The 17,104-nt window shown below is 35.3% G+C and overlaps 3 protein-coding genes across 3 annotated transcripts; 1 reads left to right on the top strand and 2 right to left on the bottom strand.

Moving 5' to 3' along the window:
• The first annotated feature begins 2,108 nt into the window (after positions 1–2,108).
• Positions 2,109–5,251, top strand: LOC130723999 (transcription factor JUNGBRUNNEN 1-like). The gene is made up of 3 exons (XM_057575156.1): positions 2,109–2,411; positions 2,989–3,287; positions 4,657–5,251. Exons 1-3 carry the CDS (start codon positions 2,207–2,209, stop codon positions 5,053–5,055), a joined length of 903 nt encoding a protein of 300 aa, XP_057431139.1. The 5' UTR covers positions 2,109–2,206; the 3' UTR covers positions 5,056–5,251.
• A 985-nt stretch (positions 5,252–6,236) lies between these two features.
• On the bottom strand, positions 6,237–13,481 carry LOC130723652 (uncharacterized). Its single transcript, XM_057574761.1, has 10 exons — positions 11,763–13,481; positions 11,567–11,674; positions 11,154–11,215; positions 10,979–11,062; positions 10,836–10,867; positions 10,670–10,751; positions 8,986–9,214; positions 7,710–7,937; positions 7,252–7,544; positions 6,237–6,921 (listed from the first exon to the last, which is right to left on the bottom strand). The coding sequence occupies exons 1-10, from the start codon at positions 11,784–11,786 to the stop codon at positions 6,606–6,608; spliced, it is 1,458 nt and encodes a 485-aa protein (XP_057430744.1). The 5' UTR covers positions 11,787–13,481; the 3' UTR covers positions 6,237–6,605.
• A 458-nt stretch (positions 13,482–13,939) lies between these two features.
• LOC130726473 (GDSL esterase/lipase At2g42990-like) lies at positions 13,940–16,865 on the bottom strand. Its single transcript, XM_057577753.1, has 3 exons — positions 16,408–16,865; positions 15,144–15,636; positions 13,940–14,332 (listed from the first exon to the last, which is right to left on the bottom strand). The coding sequence occupies exons 1-3, from the start codon at positions 16,789–16,791 to the stop codon at positions 14,139–14,141; spliced, it is 1,071 nt and encodes a 356-aa protein (XP_057433736.1). The 5' UTR covers positions 16,792–16,865; the 3' UTR covers positions 13,940–14,138.
• Positions 16,866–17,104: the final 239 nt, after the last annotated feature.

Genomic DNA, 17,104 nt, shown 5'->3' with positions numbered 1-17,104 from the left:
CTAAGCAAAAAGTTAACAACTGAAATATAAAATATGACAATTCAAAAGAAAAAAATTATCATTGACATGTCATATTTTCAATTAAAAGGAAAAAAAGTAAACAAAAAATAGGTCATTCAAAAATCCCCTAAGAAGGGGTTGTCTAAATTACTCATGACAAAGTTTGGGTTAAATAACTCATCATTCAATCACATTGTGATTGAAAATAAGTGAGTTGAAATTTTTATATTTTATTTATTAATTTATTTCCAACTCATTTATCTCTAATGTGATTGGATGATGAGTTATTTAACCCAAATTTTGTCATGTGTCATTTAGACAACCCCAAATAAGAAACTTACCTTCAGGTTCAAATTAAAATAGGGAAGAGAAAAATAAAAACTTGATTATTGTTAGGAGAAAACTCTTGAGACCAACCATCTTAATTAAGACAATCCAAAAAAAAAACCATCTTAATTAAGGATTTGGGCCGGTTGGCATAGGGCATTATGTAAAGGTCACTCCAATAAGCCCACAAACAACAATGATATACATACACTTTATTTTATATTTTCTCTCTCTTACTTTTTCTTTTCTTCTTATCTCTCTACTCCTCCACCTCTTTCTACCTCATCTTTGAGGTGTGAATTCGAAGGTTCGCCCACAAATCATGAGCATTAACAAATTAAAGTGGTTTTGTTCTCGCACAATAACTTACTTCATCTCGGAACCAATACAATCAAATATTTTATTTTTGACATTAAATATATTTGAACTAAATGATAAGTGTTGTTTTTATGTATATTTAGATATTATTTTCAATGCTTATTTGACTTATATGTTTGCATTATAGATCATTTTATTAATTAATTAATTAATTAATTTTAGTATAAATATGTTTTTGTAAACATTAATTGTATAGAAATCATGTTTAATCACTTAATTTGTTGTAGGTTGGAAGCTTAAAAGAAGATCAAGAAAATTCAATCTTGAGAAAATGGTGTTGAGCGGATAAAAAGGCTGAAGAAACCTTGGTATGAAGAAAGCAGACGATAAGCACTCTAGAAAACCCAAGTCAGCATGAAGGGGGTTGAGCTCCATTTTTACCGCCCCAAACCCTATATAAGAGCAAGAACTTATTATTTTAGATCCTTTGTCATTTTCTCTCCCAAAACACTTTTGGAGGAGCTAGCTGACCTTCATGTAGAAGGATCGATCGTTGGCCTGGATTGAAGGAGTGGAGCTCCAGACCTAGGTTGGCAGCCATGGGAGGACCATGAGAACCTCTCAGAGGCCATGAATGACTTGGAAAGGTTTGTTTGGTTATTGAACCACGTCCATAAATCATGTTAGCTCGGTTATAAATGATGTACTCTACTAGTTTAAAAGGGATTAGGATCTTCTCAATTGTAAACTCTTTTAAGTTTTTTCAATTTAAAATTATGTGTTTATCTCTCTTTTTATATGTATTTAATAGATGTACTCGATCTTTAGATATTTATAAAGAGAGAGACGGACACAACGTTTTAATTAAAATTGTCAATTAATGTCAATTCACTTGAGAGGATAATCATAGGATATAATTGTTAGAGTCCCACATTGGCTAGAGATGTGGTCAAGCAATTGCTTATATATGGTTGTGCAAACCTTAACTCTTGAGCTAGCTTTTGGGTTGAGTTAGGCCTCCTTCATGGTATCAGAGCCAATGGTTGTTTGACCATGGGCCTAGGCCCCTATCCTAGATTCATTTGTTGTGAAGACCTCCCATATTTGGGTCACCTGTTTCATTCTACGCTCCAGATGTTCTACACTGGGCGTGAGGGGGTGTGTTAGAGTCCCACATTGGCTAGAGATGTGGCCAAACAATTGCTTATATATGGTCGTGCAAACCTTAACTCTTGAGCTAACTTTTGGGTTGAGTTAGGCCTCCTTCATATAATCCGTTTGAGGTAGTCTCCTCCATCCTTCTCCAAACAACTCATTGAGTTGTGTGAAGCTCAGCTTCAAGGTTCCACTGAGACCACGTATGTGTGTGTGTCTTAATCAAAATGCTTGACTAGACTTCAGCTGCATGCCAATTTACTCAACATGCACAATTGGACACATTAATATAAATATGTGGAAAGGAGGGAGGGTTGTTTACAGCACAAGAAACTTCTTATCAGTTTGAAAATCTCCAGTACTGCGGCTGGAAACAAATATTTCAAACAAAAAAGAAGAAGAAAACATGGATGTGGTTCAGTTACACACTCTATCTGAAACTGATGATAAGATGAAGGAAGAAGAAGTTGTGCTTCCTGGGTTTAGATTTCATCCAACAGATGAAGAGCTTGTTGGGTTTTATCTCAAGAGAAAGGTGGGGAAGAAGCCTCTCCGAATCGATCTCATCAAACAAGTTGACATCTACAAATACGACCCATGGGATCTTCCCAGTAAGATCTGCTTCCACTTATGCTCTCTTGTTAATTGTTATTTTAATTTCTACATACAATACTGAAATCTAAGTGTTTTCTTCTCCTTCTGAACTTAAATTTAATTTTATGAAGAATTTGCTTGATTATATGATTGATTCCAATAATTAAAAACTTGTCTCAGTAATTGATGAAGGCACGATTGTTGTAATTAATTAAATGAAACAATGAGATCGATTTCATGTAAAGAACTCTCCAATGAGTCTCTGTGTTGTGTTATGCAACTTATGCAACACACTACAAATTGAAAAGGAATTGAAGTTAGAGACTTGGAATGCATTTCAGGTCTAGTGCATTTTTCGAACTTTTTTTTATAGCTAGAGCTCAATAATAATTAATTGAGTTCTTATACACGGGAATACAAAACCTTCCGACACATTATTTTGCGGTAGTTTTTAACTCCACCAAAGTTAGCTGCTGTTAAAACCCCCGCTAAATGGCATGATCTTGCATATCTAAACATCATTTCCGTAATTATTTCAATGACTTTGAATATTTTATTTATTTATTTATTATTTTCTGGTGATTATGTTTGAAGAAGTGAATTCAGTTGGGGACAAAGAATGGTACTTTTTTTGCAAGAGAGGGAGAAAGTACAGGAACAGCATAAGGCCAAACAGGGTGACAAAGTCTGGGTTCTGGAAAGCCACAGGGATTGACAAGGTCATATATAGTGTTAAAGAACCTCATCATCAAAGCATTGGCCTCAAGAAATCACTTGTCTACTACCGTGGAAGTGCTGGGAAAGGCACCAAAACCGATTGGATGATGCATGAGTTTCGCCTTCCACCAAATAATCCACATGATGCTAATGCAAGCAATGACGTTCAAGAAGCTGTAAGTCAATAATTACCCGTTTAGATACACATTAAGGATTACTTAATTGTTAGAGTTTATTTACTGCATCTCTTAATATTATATAGATAAGCTTCAATATAATAAGTCAGTATCTAAACCGGCATATATATATATATATATATATATTGTTCTTATTTGCACCTTGCAACAAGAAATTCAATGTACGTAGTCCTTAACATATAGCTCTCTATATCATATATTTTATGTACAAATACATCATATGATACAACTCATACAAGTCATGGGATGACATAACACATTCAAATTATTACTGATTGATGATATTCTTGGTCAGAGAAATAAAATATGTTTCATGTTCAAGTAACTAAAAATTTACTATCAATAATGATTGCTTAGACATACGAATATTAATACACTTAATAGATATTTTATCATTTTCTTAAGATTTTTTTTTTATCATATATCACATTTATTATTTTTCTTTCTTCTCTTCATTTCTCACTTTAAATGTCCATTGGATGTATGTATTATATGTATATTTACAAAACAATTTTCGTTTACTATTCTATGTATAAACTATTCTAGATAGGAAGCATGACTAGACTACATATTAGGAGGGAAAATTCTAAATACCAATGACACACATTTCATAAAGTTTGATTTTTGTGAAGTTTAATTTGACTTAGATCTTTGACATACATATAGATGCAAACATTCGCCTCCACATGTACGGACAAAATTTTAGACTGCTCTGAAAAGTTGACAAAAGGTAAAATAAAATGATGCAAGCCATGAGTATGAGCTTTTAAGGCTTTTTTTGAATAAAAGATTCTAGATCACGGCCCTAGATCACTATGAACGGGTTAAAACCAAATTTACCAATGTATGGAACACTTCAATTAAGGAAAAAGTCAATTAGTGGTGTGGTGGTGTGACCCAAAAAGAGAAGGTGGATCAGAGGTAGGAAAAATGGTGGAGAAATTAAGCCCTGAAATGTTATCAGGTTGAAATAAATTGCATTTATTAGCTTGGTCCATGTCATGAACTTTAAGCATATGAGCCAAGTCTACTCCTTTAAATACCAACATTTTTGGCTGAAAGTAACTGTCATGCATGATATGCAAAATAAATGCACAAGGGCGGATTTTTTTTTGGTACATCGGAAAATACAAGGGCGGATTTGATTCTCTTTTTCAATTTTCTGTATTTAAAATAACTGTTTTGAAAAATAATTTAAAAAAGACAGTTCATATAAACGAATTTTTTTCTTTTTCTATTATAAAAATTGGGAAATTGTTTTTAGTACAGAATAGTAATCAAACATACCTCAACTCATTTAGAAGCAACCATTAATTGTAATTGTGTGTGTATCATTTATGTTTTGCAGGAGGTGTGGACACTCTGCAGGATATTCAAACGTATCACACCTTACAAAAAGTACACTCCAAATTTGAAAGACTCAGCAGCCGACACCAAACCAAACCCAGAAACTTCTATAGACTCTGACAATTGCAAGTCATTCATGCAACAAGTTGAAATGAAACCCATTTTTGGATTTGTTGATCAAAATAAACAGTTGCTTCTGGGCCAGTTTGGCTCTGTAGCTCTTCCTGGGGTTCCATCAACATTGCCTTACCCTAGCTCATGGAATCAGAATATTGTTGAGGATACAATATTTGCAAATCAGAACTGGGATGATCTGAGATCTGCAATTCAGTTTGCCAATGATCCATCCAAGGTTTATGATAATTTCATAGAAACATATATACCACCCTACTTTTCTTAGGTTGGAGTCAGAAACTAGAATAAACTTAGATTGACTTTGAGTAAACATATATATATAGGAGAGAGTTGTCACATTATATGTACACATTTCGTACGAGATATATATATCATGTAAAATTTTACATATATCTATCTATGTATAGATGAGAGACCTTACTAATATAAATATTATTTATAGGCTTAGTTGCACTTTTGGTCCCCTAATTTTATCCTTTATGCGAAAATCGTCCCCCAACTAAGAAATTAGCAAAAAGCATCCCCGAAGTTACCCTCCGTTAACACATTTGGTCACTTTAGTATTTTCCATCCAAAATCTAACGGTCTGAGGATCAAAAGTGCAATTAAGTGGACCAAATGGAAAATTGGAGGACCAAAAGTGCAGGTCACGGTGGTGAGGAAGTTGACTTAATTGTACTTTTAATCCCTCAAACCCAGCGGAGCCACGTTGAGACAGGGGAGGGCTGCAGCCCCCCCAAAGGTCAACCATTTCTTGTTATATATATGCAACAATGTATATGTTTCCTATTTGAGTTTGTTGTCCCAGTGGTTGGTACTTGTGCTTTTTCACTGTGAGGTACCGTGTTCAAATGCTCTTCAAGTCATTCCATTTTGACAAACTTATTTTTTCTATTATTTCACTTATTATTACTTAATAACTTTTAATTTATACAATTAATTATTATAATTTTATTGCAAGAGGAAAGCTAATAGTCTTTTTTTTGTTAAAAAAAGCTAATAGTCTTAGAGCATAACATTAATATATAAATGTCTCTAAAAAACTAATAACTAAAAGAATTATATTTTTTCAAGAGAAACATTTAAAAAAAATGAATCAAACTTCAACATTATTAATATAACTTATAATAACTCTTTAATGAGTATATAATTTAATCATTATTTTTTTGTGTATATATGAGTCCATTCCAATTAAAAAACTTTAATTTATATTTAATACTTTATTTTGGCCCCCTCATATTATTTTTTCTAGTTCCGCCACTGCTCAAGATTTTGGATGAAAAATACCAAAGGGACCAAATGTGTTAACAGATGGTAACTTCCAGTATGCTTTTTGCTAATTTCTTAGTTAAGGGACAGTTTTCGCATAAATGGCAAAGTTGGGGGACCAAAAGTGCAATTAAGTCTTATTTATACGTATAATTTGACATAGATACAAAATTCATATGAAAAAATCAAGTAAAATTTAACACAAGAATATTCATTCCCCACACGAAGAGAGAAATTTTACCCTCTCATTTTCCCTTTCCTCCCCTCAGTTTCTCTCTAACCAAACACTTGGTTGAGGATCAATCTGTTTATTGGTCAAATTTTACATGTATAAATAAACTTTGTATACCACATAAATAAATTTTACAGGTTTTCAGGGAAGGGTATGTACGATAAAACCTCATTCACTAGCCTAAAAGCTGAAGTGGAGAGGTTTACATGGCCACCCAACATAATGATGTAGTTAAATTCCCTATAACATAAAAATTCTGCATGTTGGAAGAATGTGGATTATATCAGGGTTTATTAAAAGTGTTTGCTCCTTGTTCACTGGTGATTGGTACCTTGTTGGCTAATCACAGGAATGTCCAAGCTGCTTACTTCAGATTCAGATGCAACTTCCCGAACATCAGCTACTCTTGCCTCTGTTGCCTGAATATCACTCCACTCATTGTCTCCAACAGGCTGAATGATCACCTGGTCTGTTGGCATCTGGACCACACACTCGGCCGCCGCCGGGTCAGGAACAGATCTAGAAACACTTAAGCATGCTTTATCCACATTCTCTTCAGTCAGGTCCACATGTTTTGTATCTGAGCAAGACTCCGTCTTCTCAAAAACTTCAGTTGAATCAATGTGTTGTCTATTAACAAGAAAATTATCTAGCATGTCAACATTGTAATTCAACACAGGCTTCAATTATCATAGTTCTCTCTGTTTTCATGATCACAATGCATTTCATAGCAAATAATTGACTTACAATACCAACTCAATCAACTTAACATCCTACATTTCATTTCATTCTCACGTTTCACTCATTGCCATGCTTAATATGTTGTTACCACCAGCATGTTTGGGTTGAGAACACACTCAGAAACAAAATAAGAAGCTTATGTTATATAGAAAAGCAAATTAAATAGAACCTAGTTAATGCAAATTTTATGCAATGCTGAAGAAGAAAAGATGCCTAAACCTTTGAAGTTGTGCTTTGAGTTTGTCCACATATGCAAGAAGCTCCTGCTTCTCGCTTACTGCTGCCGATTCTCCCTGAACCGCCTCCTTTATCTTAGCTTCAGCATTTGCCTCTGCGACCCTAACCTTTTCTTCTGCCCTTGCAAGAGCGCCTTCTAAGATCACACCACTCTCTCTAGCTTTTCCCAGCTCAGAGCGCCACATGTTTGCCTCCTGAGTAGCAGCTTCTCTCTGTTTACTTAACTGCTCTTTTTCTTTGCTCAAGCTTATGATCTTTACTTCATACTCTTTTAGCTACAAAAGAATAAATGTTATCAACAAAATGAACCGGTAAGGCGATTTCACTCGAAGTAATATTCATAATATCTGAGTGAAATGTTCATATTTATGTTACTGAGAATCACTAAAAATTCAATCAGCTCAAAAAATAACAATTTAAAAGGCACCATAATGGCACACCTTCTGAGCAGAAAGCTCTAGCTGCTTCTCTGAGTCTTTCTTCAGACTCTCAATTTCTTCACAGGCATTTCTCCATTGCTCATCTATAGTATGTGCCGCTGATGCAGCTGCCTCGGCAGCTTCAGCAGTCTCAGATAGTTTCTCAGCTATATCTCTTATAGTTGAATCCCGGGTACGAAGATCTCGAGCAAAATTCTGTAGCTCCTCATCCTTGACCAATAGAGTTTCCTGCAGAACAGAGGAATATCTTCAGAACCAAATCTCAATCGAAAAAAATGTAGGAACAAGAGAGTAAAACATCCACCTACATATAATTCTAGTTAAATACTTCCCTTCTCCATTTAAAACCGCCATCTTTTATTTTCTTTGACATCAGCCACCATTTTCTGACTCCAAACTACGGGCATAAAAAAAAGGAAGAGACTTCCCCTAGAGTACATAAACTTCCTTCGTCAGATCTAGCCAAATATTCCTCCTAATTTAGGGGTACCAAAATATATTCCATTATCACAATCTTTAGGTTCTGCTAAGAAGGGTCAAAGTCAGTGGAACCATATGAACTTCAAATGAAGAGAACACACTTCAGCTGCTTGGAAGTTTCAAAATTACAGGAAACTAACCCGATAACATCAACAAGACCAATGTAAGAAGGTTAAGGTTAAGATGTGGTAATAGTGTGGTTTCTTAATAAGTCCATTGGATATGCAATTCCTCAATGTTTTGCTATCTCGCTGATCCTAACATGATCAACCTGAGAGAGACACTTTTCTTTTCTTCTCTTTTATTTATTTTTGTTGGAAATACACTAGAAAGTCTGTAAAGGTAAGTAAACCAAACAAACAGCAGAGTTAAGGGTAAACTATCTAACCCTAAAAGCTTAATGAAAAATAGAGCCAGCCACTGATAATGTTATTAAACCATTGACAGAAAAGCTTGTATTGTTTAATATATGACAAATAAAGAGACAAAAATTATGTTCACCATTTCTTCATTAGTGATGTTTCATTTATTAGTAGATAATAAAGACTATTTTTATACCATCTTTCAAAACCCCAATCAGTGACAAAATTTAGATTTAATTACTGGAAGCAGGAACTTAGTGAAAGGAAGTATTCAAAAAGACCAGCCACCCGTTCCATAACGTTTCAAGTGGGATTCTGATACTATATTGTACAAGAAAGCTTTCCCCATGAAAGTGGTGTCCTCAATGAAAGCAGGAACATGTTTTCATTGATCTAGATAAAGGAAAGATGGAAAAGTACCAGTAAGAATATACCTTCATGATTGTTAAATCATCCATTGGACCATCAGTTGTCTTATTTGTCATCATTCCCAGAGTGTTCCGTAAAGATATTTGCATTGCTGCTTCAATTTCTTTAGAACATTCAACGGCCGTTGAATTGGCTGCGGCAACAACTGCTGCGACAGTTCCTAGTTTAGTGGAACCATTGCCGCTTAAGGAATCCACAGCCTCCTTGTGAGCTTTTAGAACCAATTGGGTTGCACTAATGTCAAATGGTTATACAAATCAGATACTGAATTAAATAATGCAAGAAAATTTGCAACAGAAGCAATCCTCAAATCATAGAAATTAATCTATTATAGTTAAAAGCAAAGATACCAGACAAAATTACAATGTAAGAAGAAACATTGACAATATAAGCTGAACCATACATTAGCTTTTCATTTTAATTTTATTTGAATCATCGAGTGGGGATCCATTTACTTCAAAAAAAAGTCCTGTTCAATTTATTCCGCTAAATAACTTCTTATGCCCGACAAACTTAACAAAGCAGACCGTTGAAAAATATGATATGAACATATTGATCACGCATGCCACATTTTTTATAAATTAGATATTCATGAGTATGTAATAGTTTTTGGGGTCTAAGACTGCAGGTATCCTAATAGAAAAGGAATTGGATCAGAAAACAGAACAATGTTTATTAATAGATCTCTAATACACTCCAGGTATTTGAGAGACCTGGAACTTTCCCCAAATGGCTTTGATTGCAATGAAATCCAAATACCCTACATATTCCCCCTCCCTCCCATTTATATCCTTTCTTCACTCACTCTCTAACCAATTCCCTTAACTAAGTACTACACTAAGTCACTAACTATCTTATCAAGGGGATTATCTACCACATGCTCCACCAGAGACAATCCTGATCAAGATTGATAGGACCACTAAAAGAGGCAGAACTCTCCCTCCGAGTATTAAACATAGCTACATACCCAAGATTCGAACCTGAGACCTCTGGTTAAGCTGGATCAACCCATGTCAGCTGATCCACGCACTCAGTGATTCATAGATATGTAATACATTTTATAACATAAGTAAATATCAAGTTGAAGAAGATCCGTGCAGAAAAGCAGGGTTCGGGTGGCCTGAGGCCTAGATAGGGACTTCCATCCGCAGGACCTGATTGTACTTGTTTGATCTCATTGCTCTTGTTTTCCGTTACAGTCTTAATACAAGGGAAATTCCGCCAGTTTGAAGGATGGAATCCATTGTTTGATTAATGAAGTTACTGTTTCTTCAGTTTCTATAAGAGCCACAGGCATGTCCAACACTCTCACAACAAATAAGATTCTCCAAGCATATTAACGTTCTTATTATTATTTTAGTAATAGGATCTTGCAATGATGATGATCAGAAGTATCTAAAATACTTAATATCCAACTTCAAATCAATCTAAAATACAAATAAATCTAACTTCAAGGAGCATGGCATGTAGTATTGTAGTATAACATTTAAAAGCAAAACCATTTCAAGGGCTTTTAGATGGAAGGTCTTAGATAAGAAAGAAAATTATCATAAGCAATAACACATTGCACAACAGTATAACTTATAAAGAACAAATAAAAATTTATTTTGCACAACAGTTGAACTTTTCATAACGAGAGAGCATGAAAAAGAGAAGAAAGCGGGAGTGTAACTAAACGAGAAAACATACTGTAAGGTTGACACCCAAGCTCTAGCTGCACCAGGAGTCTCAGCACAGAGGAAGTAATCCCTTTTCTGTGGTGTCCCAATATCTTATGGAGACCGTTAAAGAGTGACTTTTGCCCAGCTGTTAGTAATTTAACTAACTGTTGATTGTAAGTTCAGAAAAAGGATACAAATGCAGCATCCATCATACTTTGGCAATCCACTGACACACAGAAAGTTAGGAACATCATGTAAATGGGTTTACAAAATAAATTTAATCCACCAGAACTTTGTAACTGGACACTACTCAAGTTCAAGACATTATAATTCTTACTGGAAGTTCACAGGAGATACAGTAATCGAGCTATTCGCATCAAACACAATCGTTCCCTTAACAGTTGGTTCATTTCTTCTTGTCCTATTCCACAGAGAACAACATAAAAAGGTTCAGTAATCATTGTTTCCTGGACATAAAGAGAAACCAGAAGGAACAACGTGTATAAACCTACCTGTATTCCGTTCTCCCGGTTGTAGGGTCCAATATAACCCATCGTTCATTCCATTTTCTTAGCTGCAAACACATAAAAAATTGTCAAAAGCTAGTGAAAAAGACAGACAGAAACATCATTGCATCAAGGCATCTTCTAAAAGCATCAGGATTCAACTTTCAAGACACTAATCTACAGAAATTTAACAAAGACTAATCAGATGAACACGAAAAAACCCCTTAACATATTGGAATTATTATATAACCACTACCATCTCCAAGCGAAAAAATACAAACTTGGAGCTAAATTTGCAACTATGAACCAAAATCCAGAAATGGGTAACCAATGAAACTCCATATATATACACCCAATTGATCAAAACTCCAACATAGCTTATACCCAGAAACAAAAAAGTTAAATGGGGATCAAATTACTGTTTCAGATCGCTTGAGAAGTGGTCCTTGCAACAAGTTTCTACCAGAACCAGAAGCTAGCTGGCGCTTGATCTTCTCCAAGCTATTCTCTGTATCCGCAGCAGTTTGCTGTATGTAACATTCCATTTCAGCTGAATACTCCAACACACAAAAACACACACATAGAGTGGGAGAGAAGAAGAGAGAGATACCATACCAGAGAAGCACCATTGGAAGCCATAGGCGTGAAGATCAAGAGTTTCCAAAAAAATTTGTTGGTAGCGATGGAGTATTGAATAAATATTAAATTGTTAGAAATGAAAATTCTTAGTGCAAAATGGAGAAGAATGGCAGGTTTTGGAAACCTTTTATACGTTGAGATGAATGGACTTGTAGTTGGTCGCAGGTTATGCCATTGTCGGTGCAAATATAGCTATTTTTTTACAAGAAATATAGCTATTTTAATTATGGTTTTATAAATTTATCATTTATTCATATTAATTTTCAAACTCACATCCACATCACATTGAGAGCCTTAGTAGCCGCTTCTACTCGGGAGGGGATGTAGAGAAAAGGAAGATGCATTGGCTAAGCGGGGAGAAAATCACAATGAGGAAGGCAAAATGTGGTCTTGAGTTCAGGAGGTTCAAAAACTTCAACAAAGCCCTACTAGCAAAGTAATGGTGGCTTCTGAGAACAAATCCAAACTCACTCCTAGCTAAAGGATATCGACCTAGCTACACTTGGAGGAGCCTCTTTGGCATGACACTTGGCTAGCACAAAAGTTGAATGAGAGACCTGGGCAAAGAGGACAACATCCTCAAAGTCTCACATGGGTTGCAGACCTTATTGATAGGGACAAAAATTCATGGAAGACTAATATAATCTCATCGACCTTCTCCTACTACGAAGCAAAACAGATTCTGAAGATACCACTTCTCATCCATGCAAAGCCAGATAAACTGATGTGGGCCTCCTTCAAACAACCTGAATGAAGCAACCTCCTATGATGCCAACTCCAATATGTTCTGGACAAGACTATGGCGCGTGGAAATCCAACCTAGATGTAAGAAACTTATTTTGAGATCTGCCTAAAATTCGCTACTAGTGAAGCATAACCTACAACACCGGGGAGTAGAGATGGGTCAAACCTGTCCTATGTGTGGGGAAGCCCCAGAATCAGTTGGCCACGTCCTACTTACTTGCCTTGAAGTTAAAAAGAATATGGTGTTTGTCTCCTCTAGGCCTCCATATCCCCGTGAAAGATGTCTCATCATTCAGATGTTGGTTGGAGCTTATGATGTCAAGTCTACCTAACGAAGGCCTCCCTTGGCTTTTCTCACTCATATGGGCAATTTGGAAAAGAAGGAATTTGTGGTTGTTTGAAACCAAGAGAACTCCCCCTAACCAAGTGGTTCTACAGGCCTCACTTATGTACCTCCCAAGTCGGAGTCCAGAGCCCCAAACAACCCGAGCCTATGCCCCCCTAAACCCTAAACCCCTCCACCTCCCCATTGGCACGCTCTACAGGGAGACACCATCAAAGCTAACATTAACGCATCCATCAGAGCCTCAAGAGGAACGAGTTTGAGCGTTATTTTCAGAGACCATGAAGGTTTCTCCCTTGCTGCAGGTTGCAAATTTCTTCCCTCTATGCATGAACTTGTAATTGCTGAAGCACTAGGACTACGTTGGTTCCTTCTCTTGGCCTAGGATCTCGAGTTTCAGGATCTCGAAGTTTAAACAAACTGCATACAACTTTACCAAGCATGGACCAAACTCGTGCCTTTCAACAACTTCTTTGCTAGAATTGTGCAGGATTGCAAACTTCTTTCATCCTTCTTTAGGAATTTAAATTCTACTAACTGTCGCAAATAGTCAATGATGTTGCTGAGTTTATTGCCCATATGGCTTTTCACTATCAGGATCATGTTTTGGTAGAATCTGATCCTCCTAATCTGTTCAGCAGTATAAGATGCTATGTTTTGTACTAAAAATGGGGTTTCCACCTCTTGATTTATAAAATTATGGAACTTTAAAAAAATAAAAATAAAAAGTCAGAGTCTGTAGTACTGTACAAAAAATTATTATCGGTTGAAGTGACCATATATTTTACTGACTCATGGAGTAAGTGAATGTGAGTTGCATATATTGATTAAGTATCCCTCGCAACCAATACAGTAAAAATCTTGGAGTAAAAATGGATGTGAGTTACATAGAAAAAATTATTGGTTGAAGTGACCATATATTTTTCATTCCTCTTAAATAAGATCTATAGTTAATTTTATGTACTGAGTATGAAGAAAATAAAAAACGTCAATTGAATATTATGCATTCCATGTAAGATACTTGTGGTCATGCCAATAAAATTTATTCAAGCCATGGAAAAAAAATTAAATATGCAATTATCAATATCCTTATATTATTTTGATGTCAATTCGACATAGAGGGTTACATTTACAATGAAAATATTACATCAATGTATAAATGTATTACATGATTACATTCACGAAAGTGGTTTAATAATTGCCCATTTCCAGAACATCACAAGCATACCTATAGAAGGGGAAGGACATTTTGTCCCTGTACTAAATCAAAGAAATTTTGCCAAATGTTTTTCTATCAAATAATTTGAGACTATCTGACTTGTTTTTTGTGAGGGGTGGAAAGCATCCCAAAATACATATTTATTTGCATCTGTGCATGTAAATGGGCTTTTTGGGTCGCACATGTAACCCATCTCAAATCTTCCTGTTCCACAGCATCCCACTCCAGCAACTTCAAAACCTGCTAATTCAAAAATGTGTGGAAGTTGAAATTAAAAGCATGGAAGTAACTTTATCACAGTGCTGCAGTAAATCTAACCAAACTAATAACATGTGGAAGTTGAAATCAAAAGCATAGAAGTTTGCTGCATTTTGTGTTTGGAACTCTTTAGAGTGTTTATCTGTTGGTGGTGGTGATAAGTGGATTTTCTTAGCTTTTGTTTTAGTAATTTTGTGTGTGGTCTATAAATCTTGGTGACATATTCTTTAGATACTTTTTCATTGATTGATTAAAATTTAAGTGGAGCCTAATGAAAATATAAGACTTGCATAAATTTCGACCAATAGAATTTTAGAAATTGAGGGTTGCTAACACTCCTTGATCTAGAAGTTAGAGCAAGCGAGCTTACATTTTATGTAGAACTAATTACTTTAGAAGTGAATTATTTAATATTTTAAAAAGAATTTAATGTATGTGCACCGTCAGTTTGTTTACACAGTCACCCAATTAAATTCCGTCACATCAGCAAATATATTCTTGTTTTAATTAAAGTTTAAGGTGAAAGTTATAATTAGCTTACAACACTAAATTTTGTACAAAGTTGAAAAAAGTAAAAGCACATGTTCAATCCGCCTTTTTAGTTCGGTTGGCTTTTATGCTTCGAAATGTGCACGTTTAAAAAAACAGAGCTTAAGTAGTTTTGCTTTACAAAGTTTTGCTAAAACTAGAAGTTATAAATAAATTTCTCATCCAAATGGAAAGGAAATTATTTGAGTAACAAAGCAGATATACCTATAAAAACAGTTAAGCACAATCAATAAAAAAAACTTACCAAAATAAGAAGGCTGTGTAACAATTTGCAGCAGCATATCATATGCATTTGCATCTACTAATTGAAGCCCTGGAAGCTCCTTGTTCATCTTTTTCACTAACAATCCCAACTTTCCATTGAATTCCAAAGCCACATTGTTGTATTCTTCCGAACAACCATGGTGGTCCAAAATGTTGACGGCCCTCTCCAATGGCAGACACCCCATGGGTGGACACCCTGTAAGAGAAATTTTTCTTGCTCCAAGCTCATAAATTTGCTTGATGAAGTTTTCAGCAAGTCCAATGAGAAAATCCTCATACTGCTGAACAGAAGGGAATTGGCACCTTCTTTCTGGGAATGTGTAATAGTTCTCAAGAAAATCATTTGTTCCTATGCTGACCAAATACAAAGCCTCCTTTACTATTTCATTAGCCTTCTCATCACCAAGATATGCTACCAATTTCTGTCGGTAGTCCTTGTAGTACTCAACTTCTTTCCATAGAGGTATGACATCCTACCAAAGTATCAGAAAAAATAAAAATTCATGCAAGAAAGATCATTCAGGGTAGCAATGTTAGCATCATTTAGTGTCTGTTTGGATCAACGTTGTTAGAATTGATTTTGATAAAATTAATTATAATAAAAATGAACTGAAAGTAAAGTGATCTATGTTCGGATTTGTAAAATTGATTTGGTGTTTGTTTGGTTCCTTATTGGGAACCTCTCAGAATCAATTCTGAGTGGGTAAAATCGCTTTTAAATGGAAATTGTTTATGAAATTACACAATTGATTATGTCTTCCGCAGAAGTTACTCTCTCTATCTTCTTCGTATAATTGATTTTGAAACTAATATCAATTTTCTAAGCCGATTGTAAAGCATCTATCTATAACTAACTAAAAGTGATTATGGTGAATGAAAATTTGTTCCAAGGCTCCCAAACATGGTACCAACCGCAAACTCAACTATGTTAGTGCATCTTTGGATACACGGTAGATTTTCACTGAAGAACCATAATTGATTCAGGGAGACATGACACATAGTAGCTTTTGTGGGAGGAGAATTGATTCCAAAAGACTTGAAGATCAATCCAAACATGCACTACTCAATTAAGAAAAATGATAATTGCACATACTTAAATCTTTATCCTCATATATTTTCATGTGCCATGGGATAACATATTGATCTAATTTTTAACTTTTTTTTCAAAACGACCGAATGGTGTAGATGAGTACATTTGAAGATAAAGATGTGTTGGAAAAAGTGACTAGTTGAAGAAGACTTACAGCAACATTTGAAGTGCTATTATCATAGCCAGTTCCAGCAGATGCAAAGCAAACACCAGAAGCAAAATCTGATATGCTATAAGCAGGATCCAAGTAAGCAGGGATTGTTGGCTTAAGGCCAAAGGCCTCAGAAATGAAATCAGGAGCAATGCGGCCATTGGAGAAGCGACCAGTGGGATTTCCATCTGGAAAATCACGACCATAAGGCTCAAAGTTGCTTTTGGCCATGGTTGGAATGAAGTTGTTGTTACCTGAATCCACAGAGGAGTCTCCAAACACTATAATTGCAGGGACTTTGCCACTGCTTGATGTGGAAATATGTAAAAAGATTTCAATCAAAAAGAGCCATAGTGTGTACATTTTTTCCATTCTACTTGGCCTCATCACGATTTCATTAAAATGATGCTGCCAAGGATGGTATTTGAGTGCAGGCTGAAAAGGAGTTGTAACAAATACCCACACTATATTTATGGGACAAGTTGTCATGTCATGTACGTATGTATCCTCTTCAATGTCTTCATGTTCGGTTAACTCATGTTATTATAAAGTTATGAGAAATAAATAAGAAGTTAAGGGAACACTTCCAGCATTCGCTTCTGCTCCCTATTTGGAAGTGTTTGTTTGAGCTTATCTTATAGCATATTATGCAGGTGTTTGAGAGAGTTATGTAAATAACTTAGAGCGTACTTATAAGTTT

This window comes from Lotus japonicus, chromosome 6, assembly GCF_012489685.1.
Source record: "Lotus japonicus ecotype B-129 chromosome 6, LjGifu_v1.2".
NCBI lineage: Eukaryota > Viridiplantae > Streptophyta > Magnoliopsida > Fabales > Fabaceae > Lotus > Lotus japonicus.
Note: the sequence above shows the minus strand (reverse complement) of the source record. Positions and strands in the feature narration are given on the sequence as shown.